Source organism: Oncorhynchus mykiss, chromosome 25 (genome assembly GCF_057628025.1).
Source record: "Oncorhynchus mykiss isolate SJ-2025 chromosome 25, ASM5762802v1, whole genome shotgun sequence".
Classification (NCBI taxonomy): Eukaryota; Metazoa; Chordata; class Actinopteri; order Salmoniformes; family Salmonidae; genus Oncorhynchus; species Oncorhynchus mykiss.
Genome location: NC_143046.1, coordinates 27,331,709 through 27,349,604, shown reverse-complemented (window position 1 = coordinate 27,349,604; position 17,896 = coordinate 27,331,709). Strand labels below are relative to the sequence as shown.

At 42.2% G+C, this 17,896-nt stretch overlaps 2 protein-coding genes and 1 pseudogene across 5 annotated transcripts in view; all 3 read left to right on the top strand.

The window, feature by feature from the left end:
* The first annotated feature begins 184 nt into the window (after nt 1-184).
* The window catches only part of LOC110504859 (protocadherin alpha-C2), a 184,893-nt gene continuing 167,181 nt past the window's right edge, over nt 185-17,896 (top strand). The window contains exon 1 of one of the 3 annotated variants that reach the window (XM_090219545.1): nt 185-2,711. In XM_090219545.1, coding sequence (XP_090075671.1) covers nt 195-2,711 — 2,517 coding nt within the window. In that variant the 5' untranslated portion in view covers nt 185-194. Of the gene's footprint in view, nt 2,712-9,283; nt 11,844-13,225; nt 15,753-17,896 lie in introns of those variants that run through there. The other 2 variants (XM_036969643.2, XM_090219546.1) reach the window with 2 other exon arrangements.
* Nucleotides 3,115-6,009, top strand: LOC110504431 (protocadherin alpha-3 pseudogene; annotated as a pseudogene). Its single transcript, XR_016492108.1, has 2 exons — nt 3,115-5,649; nt 6,004-6,009. The product of XR_016492108.1 is annotated as a protocadherin alpha-3 pseudogene (transcript).
* On the top strand, nt 6,084-9,027 carry LOC149971598 (protocadherin alpha-7-like). Its single transcript, XM_090221515.1, has 2 exons — nt 6,084-8,576; nt 8,947-9,027. The coding sequence occupies exons 1-2, from the start codon at nt 6,222-6,224 to the stop codon at nt 9,025-9,027; spliced, it is 2,436 nt and encodes an 811-aa protein (XP_090077641.1). The 5' UTR covers nt 6,084-6,221.

Genomic DNA, 17,896 nt, shown 5'->3' with positions numbered 1-17,896 from the left:
ATAGCATTCTGGGTGGGTTGGACTAGTAAAAGTAGGCCTAACATTATCAAACAACAGCGCAATGCGAGTTAGAATCGCATGGTGTCAGTACCCAACTATAGCGCTTCTGGTAGAAATACTATCGTCATGCTTTTGAGCCCTCCTCCTGGCTGGTTTGGTAGGTTTGATCGGTCCCTGGAGTTATACAGTCGTGCATGTTCGTGGAGAGAATAAGATCTGGAATTTACATAAATAAGACTATTGTTGGTTTATTCGTTTTGGTATTTGACGAACATACTGGAAAGACAACGGTCACAAATGAAGGAATAGTGGAAGTGCTGTGGATTAGGGCTATTTGTCTTGAAAACATGGGACAAAGAGGATGCGGGGAATGGCGGGAGCGACGGCAGAGTGTCACCTACATGGTTGCTTTGGTTCTGTTTTGGAGCGGAGCATCTGCACAGATAAGATACACCATCTCTGAAGAGCTTAAGGAAGGAACTGTCGTGGGGAATATAGCTAAGGATGTTGGAATAGATCTGAGCACCTTGAAGGAGAGGGGATTTCGAATCGTGTCTGGCTCGACCGAGCCTCTTTTCGAGGTAAACCAGAATGACGGCATCTTATATGTGAACCGAAAAATAGACCGAGAGGAGCTGTGTGAACGGAGCCGCGTGTGCTTGATCAACCTGAAAACCGTTCTAGAGAACCCGCTGGAGATCCATTATGTCTCAGTGGAGGTGTTAGATGTTAACGACCATTCTCCCAGCTTTCCCGAGAAAGAGAATCGGTTAGAAATATACGAGTCCGCTTTACCTGGTGTACGATTTCAGCTGCAAGCTGCCGTTGATCCAGATGGTGGCCAGTACTCGGTTCAGCAATATAAACTCAGTCATAATGACCATTTTCGTTTGGAGGTTAAAGATCGAGGAAGGGAAGGTAAAATTCCTGTTGTAAATCTACTAAAGCCCTTAGATAGAGAAGCTATGAAAAGACATACATTACTACTCACAGCCATTGATGGAGGAAAACCTCCCAGGTCTGGGACTGTGGAAATAGTTATTGATGTTTTAGATGTAAATGATAATATGCCTGTTTTTGTCAAAGAGTTATACTCAGTTACATTGAATGAAAATTCTCCTATTGGCACAACAGTCGTGCAAGTAAATGCCACGGATTTAGACGAGGGTTCGAATGCCGAGGTCCTTTACTTTTTCGGTAAAATGGTAAAAAACAAGATTCGTAAACTTTTCGATGTAAATACGAATACGGGTGAGATAGTTGTGAAAGAATTGGTCGATTTCGAGCTACAAGACAGCTATGAGATTGACATAATGGCAACTGATAAAGGATCTGCCCCTCTGACAACTGACAAAAGCATAACAGTAAAGATTATTGACCTCAACGATAATGCACCTGAGATCGAGGTGACGTCTTTTTCGAACGCAATCCCCGAGGATTCTAGACCAGGCACCACTGTAGCATTAATCAGTGTTAATGATTTAGACTCTGGTCTTAATGGCAAAGTGATCTGCTCTTTAGTTGAGGACATACCATTTACATTAATGCCGTCTTTACAGGACAACATGTATTCTGTAGTCACCAAATCAACACTGGATCGAGAGAAATCATCACAATATGATCTAACAGTAGTTGCTAAAGACGCAGGCCAGCCGTCCCTGTCATCTGTAAAGACTATAAGCGTAGTTATATCAGATGTGAATGATAACAATCCAGAGTTTTCATTAAGCTCCTATACTTTCTATATCACTGAGAATAACGACCCAGGCGCCTCAGTATTTTACGTAAGTGCATCAGATCGTGACATAGATGAAAACGCTCTTATTTCATATCATATTCTCAGATACGGTGGTGACGAGAACAAATGGGCATCTTTCCTCAACGTAAATTCAGAAAATGGAAACATTTTGGCGCTAAAAAGTTTTGACTTTGAAACTTTAAAAACATTCAAATTCCAAGTTGTAGCTACAGACTCTGGAACTCCGTCACTAAGCAGCAACGTCACAGTGAATGTGTTCATTCTGGATCAGAACGACAACGCTCCAGTGATCTTGTATCCAGTCAGCGCTAACGGTTCCGCTGAAGGTGTGGAGGAGATTCCCCGCAATGTGAACGCAGGCCATTTGGTGACTAAAGTGAGAGCCTATGACGCTGATATAGGATATAACGGCTGGTTATTATTTTCACTGCAGGAAGTTACTGACCACAGTCTCTTTGCCTTGGACCGTTATACAGGACAGATAAGGACACTTCGGTCATTCACAGAGACAGACGAGGCTGAGCATAAACTGGTCATACTGGTAAAAGACAATGGGAACGTTTCACTCTCAGCAACAGCTACTGTGATTATCAACGTTGTGGAGCCCAAAGAGGCTTTTGCAGCTTCTGATCTTAAAAGCGCAGTAAAAGACGAGGAGGAGAACAGCGTTACGTTTTATTTGATCATAACTCTGGGGTCAGTTTCAGCACTTTTTATCATCAGTATCATCGTGTTGATTGTCATGCAGTGCTCCAAAGCCCCAGACGATTCCTCCAAGTATTTACAAGATGTGAATTACGACGGGACACTGTGCCACAGCATCCAGTACCGATCCGGAGACAAACGGTACATGTTAGTTGGACCCAGAATGAGTATAGGTTCTACTATTGTCCCGGGCAGCAATGGGAATACTCTAGTGGTACCTGACCACAAGAGGAGAGCTTCTGGAGAGGTAAGAGCTATTTCAAAGCATTTCAACAGTTACACTATTTTGTATATAAAGTATCGTGTTGGTCATTTGATTTGTTTTCTGGTTCATTGGAATGTCTTTAGTGTTCGTGATGAAGTACAGGCTGCTGACTCGGTCGCTGTCCACCTTGGTGGTGCTGAATCAACAGCTTACTTGTTGTATGTATGTGTTGGAGTCCATCTCAGTCTCTCTTTCCCTTTACACATTTTCTATATTCCTTGACTGCTACGACATAGCTATTGCAACTAGAAAACAGACAATATCTCCAAGTTTATAAAGGTATAGAATCTGTATCCCGGACCACAGGATGTCAGTGTAATAAATTAGACTGTTGGTAGATTAGGCCCTGCCCCTCTGGGCTGTTTCCACCCCCACACATACAGATAGAGTACGGTGGACATCAGAACAAGACGTGCTCATGTGTACAGATAATACATTTATTATTTTTCCGGTGCTTAAGAATTGTATTCAGTAGGCCTATGGATCGTTACGAGTCGGTCATCTGATCACTAGGAATTTATTTTTTATTTGAGGATTGTGCTTAATTGTCTGTTTAACGATGGGAGACGGAGGACAAAGGCGCAGAATGGAATATTGGTGTGTTGCTCTGCGTTTCTCTTTGCTGCTGTGCTTCGTGGAGCAGGTTTCGGCTCAGATAAGGTACTCTATTCCAGAGGAGGTGAAAGAGGGATCCGTTGTTGGAAATGTTGCTAAGGATTTTGGTCTTGACGTCAGTAGTTTGTTGGCGAGGCGGTTTCGTATCGTTTCTGGATCTAAGGACGCTCTTTTCCAGGTTAATCAGAACAATGGCGTCTTGTATGTTCATAAGAATATCGACAGAGAGGAGCTCTGTGATGGCAGTAGTGCGTGCATGATAAACCTGAAAATCGTTGTTGAGGATCCTCTAGAAATACATTATGTTCAGTTAGAAATCAAAGATGTCAATGACCATTCACCTATGTTCACAGAAAAGGAGCAGCATTTTGAAATAGCAGAACACGTCCCTCCGGGAACTCGCTTACAAATTCCGACTGCTCGTGATCCGGACATAGGGGTAAACTCTGTACGTTTTTACAAATTAAGTCAGAATATTTTTTTCGACATTGAGATCAAAGATAGCGATGAGGACAAAATACCATTTTTAATATTAAAGAAATCTCTAGATAGGGAGAACAGAATCAACCACTCATTGGTTTTAACTGCTATCGATGGAGGGAATCCGCCAAAATCAGGATCTCTAAATATAACCGTTACTGTTCTTGACGTAAATGATAACAAGCCTGTTTTTAGTCAAGACACATACTCTGTAACTTTACAAGAAAACGCCCCTATTGGTACCATCGTTGTAAAAGTAAATGCTACTGATCTAGATGAAGGGTTAAACCGTGTTGTTGAATACTCTCTTGGCAGAAACCTCAAGAGCAAAGTTTATGACGTGTTTGAATTGGATAGCGTTACAGGTGAAATTACAGTTAAGGCCCAGGTAGACTTTGATGACACCGAGGTGTACAAACTAAGTGTGCAAGCATCAGACAGAGGTCAGCCTCCATGGACTGTCGAATGCGGGGTTATCATAAAAATACTTGACGTAAATGATAACAAACCCGAGATAGAAGTAACATCCCTTTCCAATATGGTCTCTGAAGATTCCAAACCAGGAACTGTTATTTCTCTCATAAGTGTCAGTGATAAAGACTCCGGTATCAATGGAAAAGTGTTGTGTAGTCTGTTAGGAGATGTACCTTTTGAGTTAAAACCTTCCTTTCAGGATAATATGTACTCTTTAGTGACCAAACAACGATTAGACAGAGAGTTTGTGTCCCATTATCACATCACAATATCAGCCACTGACTGTGGTCAGCCTCCTCTGTCCACATTCAAAACTCTGAGCATCCAGATATCAGATGTGAACGATAACAGTCCAGAATTCTCTCAAAACCCTCTTGAGCTGTACTTAGTGGAAAATAACGCCCCCGGTGCATTCATATTCTCTGTAATCGCCACTGACAAAGACTTAAATGAGAATGCAGCAATTTCATATCACATTGTTAGAGGCGAAGGGACTCAAAATGGTATGACATCTTTCTTGAATATCAATTCTGATAATGGACATATTTCCGCTCTAAAAAGCTTTGACTTTGAAACCATCAAAACATTCCAATTCCAAGTTGTAGCTACAGACTCTGGAACTCCGTCACTAAGCAGCAACGTCACAATAAACGTGTTCATTCTGGATCAGAACGACAACGCTCCAGTGATCTTGTACCCAGTTAATAATAATGGTTCCGCTGAAGGTGTGGAGGAGATTCCCCGTAATATGAACGCAGGCCATTTGGTCGCTAAAGTGAGAGCCTATGACGCTGATATAGGATATAACGGCTGGTTATTATTTTCACTGCAGGAAGTTACTGACCACAGTCTCTTTGCTTTGGACCGTTATACAGGACAGATAAGGACACTTCGGTCGTTCACAGAGACAGACGAGGCTGAGCACAAACTGGTCATACTGGTGAAAGACAATGGGAACGTTTCACTCTCAGCAACAGCTACTGTGATTATCAACGTTGTGGAGCCCAAAGAGGCTTTTGCAGCTTCTGATGTTAAAAGTGCAGTAAAAGACGAGGAGGAGAACAGCGTTACATTTTATTTGATCATAACTTTGATGTCAGTTTCAGCACTTTTTATCATCAGTATCATCGTGTTGATTGTAATGCAGTGCTCCAAAGCCCCAGTCGATTCCTCCAAGTATTTACAAGATGTGAATTACGACGGGACACTGTGCCACAGCATCCAGTACCGATCCGGAGACAAACGGTACATGTTAGTTGGACCCAGAATGAGTATAGGTTCTACTATTGTCCCGGGCAGCAATGGGAATACTCTAGTGGTACCTGATCACAGGAGAAGTGCTTCTGGAGAGGTAAGACATGTATGTCTCTGTAATTGTATAGAAATCGCATAGATTATTGTCCCATTTAAAATAAAGTTAATATATTTATTTGAACTACGGGGTCTTGTTTGAGTGGGTCTAATATGTTTTTTCGGAGTATGGCTTTGGCGTTTTAACAAACCTACACCTCTCACAGGGTCTGTCCTTGAAATCAGAGGATCAGGCGTCAACACCACATTTGAAAGTGGTCGCTGTCCACGACAATTGTTCTGAAACACTTTTCAGTTCAAAGTGTTATTTGACATGTCACATATTTATGTTTCGGTTTGAGTTGCTGCGCATGAAACCCATTCTCCTAATGCGCGTGGTGTCGCTGCTTTACAGTGTTAGAAACATGCATTTAGTTTGAATCCCTCCCTCCCTTTGTCGTGTTGCCTCATTAAAAATCATTCGAGTCTAGTGAAATGGGCACTTGCTTTCTGGAATGGAGAATACCATCCGCATGGATACTTGCTTGAATCTTTTTCGTGGATGAACTTGGCACCTTGATTTTTCTGGATGAAGCGGACTGTAATGGTTCCAAAATAACAGGGCTTGTCAAAATGATAGACAGACAGAGAAGAGAGGCGCCTCACTGGGCGATGCTGTCGTTTGTATTTTTGTTGTGCTTCTCCCGTGGAGCTTATTGTCAAATACGCTATTCTATCGCCGAGGAGTCGAAAGAAGGTTCTTATGTGGGAGATGTAGCAAAGGATTTGGGGTTCAGTGTGGATATACTGGCGGAGCGAAGGTTTCGGATTGTATCTGGCTCTAAGGAAGGTCTTTTGCAGATAAACCAAGATAATGGCGTGTTGTATGTGAACAGGAACATCGACAGGGAGGAGCTGTGTGAGAAAAACATTGTGTGTTTAATCAACCTAAAAACCGTCGCCGAAAATCCAATGGAAATACATTATGTTGAGATTGAAATTACGGATATAAATGACCATTCTCCCATTTTTCCAGAAAACGAGAAACGCTTAGAGATAGCAGAGAATGCTGTGCTCCAAGGAACGCGCTTTCCTCTTGACGCTGCGCGTGACCCTGATGTTGGAGCAAATAGTCTCCGTAAGTACACTCTCAGTCAAAACGATAACTTTGACTTAGATGTTAAAACTCGCGGTGAGGATAAAATTCCTTTTCTGATTTTGAAAATGCCGCTAGACAGAGAGCAGAAACCTGAAATTCGACTGATTTTGACTGCGTTTGACGGCGGTGAGACCGCAAGATCTGGCACAGTCAATATAACAATACATGTGATTGATGTCAATGACAACGCACCAGTCTTTGACAGGCAGTTGTATACGGTAACTTTATATGAAAATCCTCCAGTAGGTGCCTCAGTCCTAAGATTACACGCCACGGATATAGATGATGGCGCCAACGGACAGGTTATATACACTTTTGATAACAGTCTTAAAAACAAAGCGTTCGATTTATTCGAGATAGATGATGTTACAGGTGAGATCACTGTAAAAGGATTAATAGATTTTGAAGAGCAGAGTGTTTATGAAATTGACATTCAGGCCTCTGACAAAGGTCCGGTTACATTGACTGGTCACTGTAGTGTTGTTATTAACGTGAAAGATGTAAATGACAACGCACCTGAGATGGACGTGACGTCCCTATCAAGCCAAGTCCCCGAGGATGCACGACCCGGTACAGCGGTAGCTCTTATCAGCGTGTTTGATATGGACTCTGGTGAAAACGGCGTAGTTATATGTACAATCTCAGACAACATCCCTTTCGAATTAAAACCGTCTTTTCAGAAAAATATGTATTCGTTGATTACTAAAAGCAGATTGGACAAAGAGTCAGAGCCTATGTACACAGTGAGAATAACTTCTACAGATAAAGGACTCCCATCACTGTCTTCCCACAAAACCATCACAGTCCATATTTCAGACGTTAATGATAACAGTCCTGTGTTTTCTCAGAGTCAGTATACTTTTTATGTACCGGAAAACAATGCTCCACACGCGTCTGTGTTTTCCATGAGCGCCTCAGATAGAGACCAAGATGAAAACGCTCGTGTGTCTTATAACATTTGGAAAAGTGATGGCGACGCTCCTACTGTATACTACCTAAATATTAATTCTGATGATGGTAACATTTACGCGCTAAAAAGCTTTGACTTCGAAACCCTCAAAACATTCCAATTCCAAGTTGTAGCTACAGACTCTGGAATTCCGTCACTAAGCAGCAACGTCACAGTGAATGTGTTCATTCTGGATCAGAACGACAACGTTCCAGTGATCTTGTATCCAGTCAGCGCTAATGGTTCCGCTGCAGGCGTGGAGGAGATTCCCCGCAATGTGAACGCAGGCCATTTAGTGACTAAAGTGAGAGCCTATGACGCTGATATAGGATATAACGGCTGGTTATTATTTTCACTGCAGGAAGTTACTGACCACAGTCTCTTTGCTTTGGACCGCTATACAGGACAGATTAGGACACTTCGGTCATTCACAGAGACAGACGAGGCTGAGCATAAACTGGTCATACTGGTAAAAGACAATGGGAACGTTTCACTCTCAGCAACAGCTACTGTGATTATCAACGTTGTGGAGCCCAAAGAGGCTTTTGCAGCTTCTGATGTTAAAAGCGCAGTAAAAGACGAGGAGGAGAACAGCGTTACATTTTATTTGATCATAACTTTGATGTCAGTTTCAGCACTTTTTATCATCAGTATCATCGTGTTGATTGTAATGCAGTGCTCCAAAGCCCCAGTCGATTCCTCCAAGTATTTACAAGATGTGAATTACGACGGGACACTGTGCCACAGCATCCAGTACCGATCCGGAGACAAACGGTACATGTTAGTTGGACCCAGAATGAGTATAGGTTCTACTATTGTCCCGGGCAGCAATGGGAATACTCTAGTGGTACCTGACCACAGGAGGAGAGTTTCTGGAGAGGTGAGGAGATTAATACGTTTTTATACAAGTCACATAACATCGTACATGGTCCTCATAAACCATGTAGACTGAACTGTACAGTGCATTGAGTGTCTAAATACAATCATGTTATCTTGGGCATTTAATAAAAAACTTGCTTTGCTGTTTAGGTTTGTGTACTGGTGTATTTGTTTTAGTACTGTAATGTACGACAGTATGGAGGGAATCGTCTTGCATTTCTGTTTTGTAATTCATCAAGTGTCCTTTTTATACCATATATTTTACCTTAGAATAGTTTGTGCGGGACATGCTAAATCAATCTAAAAGGAATTCAAAGTGGTTGTTTTTTGGACGCAGCGTTGTGCCCTCGTGGTGTGTCGCTGTGCATTAGCGTGGTTCTGAAATGCTCGGATGTCTCGCAGCTCTGCAGGAGAACATATACCGTGCAGATAAAGCGACATGCTTCATTTGATATTTTTTGTAAATCTGTATCAGTTGCTGGGTAGATAATAGTAGCCTTCATTTGCCTACACACAGTGTATATTTATGATTGTCTGTCTCTGTGTGTTTGTGCCAAACATGCTTCTGGTGCTGGAGTAGCCAATGTCCTTTACACAACCATGCAATCAATGTGTGGTAGCATCGCATGGTGTCAGTGCTTAACTAGAATAACGCTCTTGAAAGCAACGCTCACGTCACATTTTTGCATCCTCCCCTTAGTTGGTTTATCATTCAGTAGCTAGCTGACAAGGGTCGTAAGCAACAAGGAGATATTTCATACTCACTTGAACGGAACTAAAAATGCTTTTTTCGAATAATGAGCTATGATCCTATTTGGGAATGCAATGGGTAAGGTTTCGTTAATAATATAGGCATAGTGTCGCGTGCTGTGGATTCTTTTTGGACTAAATATATTTAAAAAAAATGGAACAAAGAGGACATGGAGCATGGTGGGAGCAACGCCGGAGGCTTTGGGCAATGTTAGCTTTGGTTCTCTTTTGGAGCGGAGCTTCAGCACAGATAACATATTCCATCTCTGAAGAGCTTAAGGAAGGAACTGTCGTGGGGAATATAGCTAAGGATTTGGGAATAGATCTGAGCACCTTGAAGGAGAGGGGATTTCGAATCGTGTCTGGCTCGACGGAGCCCCTTTTCCAGGTAAACCAGAATGACGGCATCTTGTATTTGCACCGAAAAATAGACCGAGAGGAGGCGTGTGAACGGAGCAGCGTGTGTTTGATCAACCTGAAAACCGTTCTGGAGAACCCGCTGGAGATCCATTATGTCTCAGTGGAGGTGTTAGATGTTAACGACCATTCTCCCAGCTTTCCTGAGAAAGAGAAACGGTTAGAGATATTTGAGTCAGCCTTACCAGGGGCGCGATTTCAGCTCCAGGCTGCGCTCGACACTGATGGTGGACAATACTCAGTTCAACAGTATAAACTCAGTCACAACGATCATTTCCGTTTGGAAGTTAAAGACCGAGGTGATGATGGCAAAATCCCGATATTAATATTACATAAACCACTGGATAGAGAGGCTGTAAAGAGCCATATATTGCTGCTCACAGCTATTGACGGAGGAAAACCTCCAAGATCTGGAGACATGAGAATAACTGTAGATGTACTGGATATCAATGATAACCCGCCTGTCTATACAAAAGATGCTTACTCTGTATTGGTGAATGAAAATACTATTGTTGGCACAACAATTGTACAAGTAAACGCCACCGATTTGGACGAGGGGCCAAACGGTTTAGTAATGTACTCTTTTGGCAATAGCGTGAATAGTAAATTACGCAAACTCTTTGATCTGAACCCAGTAACAGGGGAAATCATTGTGAGAGGACTGCTAGATTTTGAAGAGAAAAACAAGTACGAACTCGACATACAGGCATCGGATGAAGGACTTGCACCAATGACATCAGATAAAAGCGTAGTAATAAGGATAGTTGACCTCAATGACAACGCACCTGAGATTGAGGTGACATCATTTTCAAGAGCAATCGCCGAGGATTCTAGAACTGGAACCACAGTCGCGCTAATCAGTGTTAATGATTTGGACTCTGGTCTCAACGGGAAAGTTCTCTGCACTGTGATGGAAGACACAACTTTCAAACTAATGCCATCACTACAGGATAATATTTACTCTGTAGTCACCATGTCACCCCTGGATAGGGAAAAACATTCTGAATATGATCTAACAATAGTAGCCACAGACACAGGCCAGCCGTCCCTGTCATCTGTAAAGACTATTAGTGTTGTAGTATCAGATGTGAATGATAACAGTCCAGAGTTTTCACTGAGCCCCTATACTTTCTATGTCACGGAGAATAACGAACCAGGCGCCTCACTTTTTCGCGTGAGTGCGTCTGATCGTGACATAAATGAAAACGCTATTATTTCATATCATATTCTGAGAAACGGTGTCGAGGAGAATAAATGGTCATCGTTCCTCAACATAAATCCTGAAAATGGAAACATTTTGGCGCTAAAAAGCTTTGACTTTGAAACCCTCAAATCATTCAAAATCCAAGTTGTAGCTACAGACTCTGGAATTCCGTCATTAAGCAGCAACGTCACCGTGAATGTGTTCATTCTGGATCAGAACGACAACGCTCCAGTGATCTTGTATCCAGTCAGCGCTAACGGTTCCGCTGAAGGTGTGGAGGAGATTCCCCGCAATATGAACGCAGGCCATTTGGTGACTAAAGTGAGAGCCTATGACGCTGATATAGGATATAACGGCTGGTTATTATTTTCACTGCAGGAAGTTACTGACCACAGTCTCTTTGTTTTGGACCGCTATACAGGACAGATAAGGACACTTCGGTCATTCACAGAGACAGACGAGGCTGAGCATAAACTGGTCATACTGGTAAAAGACAATGGGAACGTTTCACTCTCAGCAACAGCTACTGTGATTATCAACGTTGTGGAGCCCAAAGAGGCTTTTGCAGCTTCTGATGTTAAAAGCGCAGTAAAAGACGAGGAGGAGAACAGCGTTACATTTTATTTGATCATAACTTTGGGGTCAGTTTCAGCACTTTTTATCATCAGTATCACCGTGTTGATTGTAATGCAGTGCTCCAAAGCCCCAGTCGATTCCTCCAAGTATTTACAAGATGTGAATTACGACGGGACACTGTGCCACAGCATCCAGTACCGATCCGGAGACAAACGGTACATGTTAGTTGGACCCAGAATGAGTATAGGTTCTACTATTGTCCCGGGAAGCAATGGGAATACTCTAGTGGTACCTGATCACAGGAGGAGAGCTTCTGGAGAGGTAAGGAGACGAAAACGAATTCATAGTTCACAATGCTCTTACACCTGACCATTGACATGTAGTGCTGATAATATGCTTGAGTTGGATAATTGCATGCGCTATCATTGTATTTGTATGTATTTAATATTTAATTGACTGAAAGGGTTATGTGTGAGTTGGTCAAATATGATGTTTTAAAATCAGAGGGTTGTGTCTGTAACATGATCTGAGAGCTTGGCACGTGGAAGTTAACCTGCTTATTCCCCACCATCACAATCAGGACTTGCCGCTCAGGGCAGGCAGTGCGCTGTCCACCACGGTGGTGCTGAAACGTTGGGCTATTCAACCATAGAGAATGATAGAGGCCTCTAGTGGCCAAACGGACGTTTTAGCATGGGCAGCACCATTTAGTGCTTCCACCATGCTTCCGCCATTTTAAAGTAGCCAAAGTAGTCAACTAGCTGGAGATTCCTATAGGTTGTAGCTTCAATGGCGCTGCCCATGCTGTCACAGACGCTATAGTGGCACAGATATATAAAACAGTCCTCTATCTATCTCTAGGAATTCAATACGCTGTTTGCATAATGAAGTGTTGTCCCCAAAAAAGGACAGCATAAATAGCATGATTTATTTAAATATAGGAGACTTGTTGCATGCTTCAGTACATTTTATTTAAGGGAACCTTTAAGACATATGAATTATGGGTCTGCCAGTCCAGTCATCAAAATCAAATCAAATCTAATTGTATTTGTCACATGCGCAGAATACAACAGTTGCCGACCTTACCGTGACATTCTTATTTGCAAGCCCTTAATTAACCCACAATGCAGATCAAGAAAAAGAGTTAAGAAAATATTTACTAAATTAACTAAAGTAAAACATTTAATTAAAAGTAACACAATAAAATAACAATAAAGAGCCTATATACAGGGGGTACCGGTAACGAGTCAATGTGCGGGGTACAGGCTTGGTCGAGGTAATTTGTACATGTAGGTAGGGGTAAAGTGACTAATAAACGGTGAGTAGCAGTGTAAAAACAAAGGGGATGGCAATGTAAATAGTCCGGGTGGACATTTGATGAATGGACCTAGACTTGGCGCTCTCCTACCGCTTGCTGTGTGGTAGCAGAGTGAACAGTCTATGACCTGGGTGACTGGAGTCTTTGACAATTTTTATTCTAACCTTGTGCTGACCTTTCTCCCTCGTGCGTTGTGCCAATATAGCATTCTGGGTGGGTTGGACTAGTAAAAGTAGGCCTAACATTATCAAACAACAGCGCAATGCGAGTTAGAATCGCATGGTGTCAGTACCCAACTATAGCGCTTCTGGTAGAAATACTATCGTCATGCTTTTGAGCCCTCCTCCTGGCTGGTTTGGTAGGTTTGATCGGTCCCTGGAGTTATACAGTCGTGCATGTTCGTGGAGAGAATAAGATCTGGAATTTACATAAATAAGACTATTGTTGGTTTATTCGTTTTGGTATTTGACGAACATACTGGAAAGACAACGGTCACAAATGAAGGAATAGTGGAAGTGCTGTGGATTAGGGCTATTTGTCTTGAAAACATGGGACAAAGAGGATGCGGGGAATGGCGGGAGCGACGGCAGAGTGTCACCTACATGGTTGCTTTGGTTCTGTTTTGGAGCGGAGCATCTGCACAGATAAGATACACCATCTCTGAAGAGCTTAAGGAAGGAACTGTCGTGGGGAATATAGCTAAGGATGTTGGAATAGATCTGAGCACCTTGAAGGAGAGGGGATTTCGAATCGTGTCTGGCTCGACCGAGCCTCTTTTCGAGGTAAACCAGAATGACGGCATCTTATATGTGAACCGAAAAATAGACCGAGAGGAGCTGTGTGAACGGAGCCGCGTGTGCTTGATCAACCTGAAAACCGTTCTAGAGAACCCGCTGGAGATCCATTATGTCTCAGTGGAGGTGTTAGATGTTAACGACCATTCTCCCAGCTTTCCCGAGAAAGAGAATCGGTTAGAAATATACGAGTCCGCTTTACCTGGTGTACGATTTCAGCTGCAAGCTGCCGTTGATCCAGATGGTGGCCAGTACTCGGTTCAGCAATATAAACTCAGTCATAATGACCATTTTCGTTTGGAGGTTAAAGATCGAGGAAGGGAAGGTAAAATTCCTGTTGTAAATCTACTAAAGCCCTTAGATAGAGAAGCTATGAAAAGACATACATTACTACTCACAGCCATTGATGGAGGAAAACCTCCCAGGTCTGGGACTGTGGAAATAGTTATTGATGTTTTAGATGTAAATGATAATATGCCTGTTTTTGTCAAAGAGTTATACTCAGTTACATTGAATGAAAATTCTCCTATTGGCACAACAGTCGTGCAAGTAAATGCCACGGATTTAGACGAGGGTTCGAATGCCGAGGTCCTTTACTTTTTCGGTAAAATGGTAAAAAACAAGATTCGTAAACTTTTCGATGTAAATACGAATACGGGTGAGATAGTTGTGAAAGAATTGGTCGATTTCGAGCTACAAGACAGCTATGAGATTGACATAATGGCAACTGATAAAGGATCTGCCCCTCTGACAACTGACAAAAGCATAACAGTAAAGATTATTGACCTCAACGATAATGCACCTGAGATCGAGGTGACGTCTTTTTCGAACGCAATCCCCGAGGATTCTAGACCAGGCACCACTGTAGCATTAATCAGTGTTAATGATTTAGACTCTGGTCTTAATGGCAAAGTGATCTGCTCTTTAGTTGAGGACATACCATTTACATTAATGCCGTCTTTACAGGACAACATGTATTCTGTAGTCACCAAATCAACACTGGATCGAGAGAAATCATCACAATATGATCTAACAGTAGTTGCTAAAGACGCAGGCCAGCCGTCCCTGTCATCTGTAAAGACTATAAGCGTAGTTATATCAGATGTGAATGATAACAATCCAGAGTTTTCATTAAGCTCCTATACTTTCTATATCACTGAGAATAACGACCCAGGCGCCTCAGTATTTTACGTAAGTGCATCAGATCGTGACATAGATGAAAACGCTCTTATTTCATATCATATTCTCAGATACGGTGGTGACGAGAACAAATGGGCATCTTTCCTCAACGTAAATTCAGAAAATGGAAACATTTTGGCGCTAAAAAGTTTTGACTTTGAAACTTTAAAAACATTCAAATTCCAAGTTGTAGCTACAGACTCTGGAACTCCGTCACTAAGCAGCAACGTCACAGTGAATGTGTTCATTCTGGATCAGAACGACAACGCTCCAGTGATCTTGTATCCAGTCAGCGCTAACGGTTCCGCTGAAGGTGTGGAGGAGATTCCCCGCAATGTGAACGCAGGCCATTTGGTGACTAAAGTGAGAGCCTATGACGCTGATATAGGATATAACGGCTGGTTATTATTTTCACTGCAGGAAGTTACTGACCACAGTCTCTTTGCCTTGGACCGTTATACAGGACAGATAAGGACACTTCGGTCATTCACAGAGACAGACGAGGCTGAGCATAAACTGGTCATACTGGTAAAAGACAATGGGAACGTTTCACTCTCAGCAACAGCTACTGTGATTATCAACGTTGTGGAGCCCAAAGAGGCTTTTGCAGCTTCTGATCTTAAAAGCGCAGTAAAAGACGAGGAGGAGAACAGCGTTACGTTTTATTTGATCATAACTCTGGGGTCAGTTTCAGCACTTTTTATCATCAGTATCATCGTGTTGATTGTCATGCAGTGCTCCAAAGCCCCAGACGATTCCTCCAAGTATTTACAAGATGTGAATTACGACGGGACACTGTGCCACAGCATCCAGTACCGATCCGGAGACAAACGGTACATGTTAGTTGGACCCAGAATGAGTATAGGTTCTACTATTGTCCCGGGAAGCAATGGGAATACTCTAGTGGTACCTGAACACATGAGGAGTGCTTCTGGAGAGGTAAGAAGATCAAGTTGAAGTCGTAATTTTACATCCACCTTAGCCAAATACATTTAAACTGTTTTTCACAATTCCTGACATTTAATCCTAGTTAAAATTCCCTGTCTTTGGTCAATTAGGATCACCACTTTATTTAAAGAATGTGAAATGTCAGAATAATAGTAGAGATAATTATTTATTTCTGCTTTTATTTCTTTCATCACATTCCCAGTGGGTCAGAAGTTTACATACACTCAATTAGTATTTGATAGCATTGCCTTTAAATTGTTTAACTTGTGTCAAACGTTTTGGGTAGCCTTTTCACAAGCTTCCCACAATAAGTGGGAATAAGTGGTCCCATTCCTTCTGACAGAGCTGGTGTAACTGAGTCAGGTTTGTAGGCCTCCTTGCTCGCACATACTTTTTCAGTTCTGCCCACAAATGTTCTATGGGATTGAGGTCAGGGTTTTGTGATGGCCACTCCAATACCAAGACAATTTTTTTCTTAAGCCGTTTTGCCACAACTTTGGAAGTATGCTTGTGGTCAACCTCCATTTGGAAGACCCATTTGTGACCAAGCTTTAACCTGATATGTTGAGATGTTGCTTCACTGATAACGTTTGTACTGATATATTGTGTCAAGATGCCTCTAAAAAGCTTCAAGGATAGGGTAATGCAAGGTAGAATCGCGTGGTGTCAGCATAGGCGGACATCCCAGGGGGGACAGGGGGTACACGACCCCCGATATATCACTGTAAACATAACTATGTAATTTCAAACATATTAATAATACGCAATGAAAGCACTTGAGCTGATTATAGACACTTAATAGCGCGTTTTTACGTTTCAAAAGAGTGCGACCTCCCTCCCTTTGTCTCACAATGGTTTGATCCACTGCCTCCCACCCCCCAGCAGTGGTACATGATGCAGGTACTGTGCATGTGTTGGAATCTGACAGAGTCTGTTGTTGGTGGCTGACCTCCAGTAAGTTGTTCAAACAAAGGATATGTTAGACATTTCTTTACTTCTCCCACTCAATACAAGAAAACACATTAATAACCGTCACCAGTCTTCATTTTCGCTGCATTAAATGTAATGTCACTCTATGTTAGCTAGCGGTTAGCTGATGTTTGCTAGCTAGCTACAGTAACATCAGCCAGTGTTTGCAGCTATTTGAATTTGAGTCAATGAGAGAAGCTAGCAATGCAATGTAGTGTTCCTTAGCTGGCAAGGTAACAGAGGGTTAGTGTCTACTGTCTGAAAAGCACTCAATGCACATAACTAACGTGAGGTTAATCCAGTCAATCGCACCATAGCGATGCTGTTTTATGTTGGCAGGGTTCACATACACAATAGCTGAATTTGCAGAGCTAGCGCTCAAACCAAAGCAAACATTAGCTAGCAATCTAGCTAGTACATATTCTATTTATGTGGCGTCGTCAAAGATGGAATCATTGCTATCGTCAGTTTATTCCAAGATCAACATGCAGCTGTAGTGCTTCAAAGTCCCTGTGATCAGGTTAGCGATAAACTGAACTCCCAACTGAACAGAACTACACTCTCTTCTACCGTTGTATTAAAAATCTTTAATGGTCTCGTTGCAAAAGCTAAATTTTCGCTAGGGGACTTTGAAGCACGTGTGCTGATCTTGGAGTAAACTGACGATAGCAAAGATAATAGCAAACACCACAGAAACGGAATTGGTGCTCGCTAGCTCTGCAAATTCAGCCAGCCAATATAAAACATAAACTATATTCAAATGACAAAAGTTTGCAGCATACGTTGTGTAAATGGTGAACTCACACAGCTGTCAAATCTGTTTCACATTTGCTAGCTGACTAGCTGCCTACCTTTTAGATCGAAGCCCATATAGAATGGTAGAAGATTATAGATGATAGAAGCCCAACTCCTACTGTAAATAACCTGCACACTATGTGTGTCTGTAGCCAGCCTGCCAGGTAGAAAAAAGTAAAAAGACAGACATCAGAGTATTTTTCAGTACACCAAAACGCAAAGCAAGAACCCTAGTAGCCTAATATTTCTAAGACTAGTTGATAAAATGTTAATTAGAAAGAAGTGAAATGATAATGGAAACGTTTCACAATGATGTCATGAGGCAGATCAGGCAACAGATGGGCAGAGACAGACTGACAGAGACTGATAGG

Excerpts from the sequence above, each read along its gene's own strand:
- LOC149971598 (XM_090221515.1), top strand. The coding sequence starts at position 6,222 with ATGATAGACAGACAGAGAAGAGAGGCGCCTCACTGGGCGATGCTGTCG. Across the intron at positions 8,577-8,946 it reads GGAGGAGAGTTTCTGGAGAG|CGTGGTTCTGAAATGCTCGG; the intron begins GTGAGGAGATTA and ends GCTGTGCATTAG.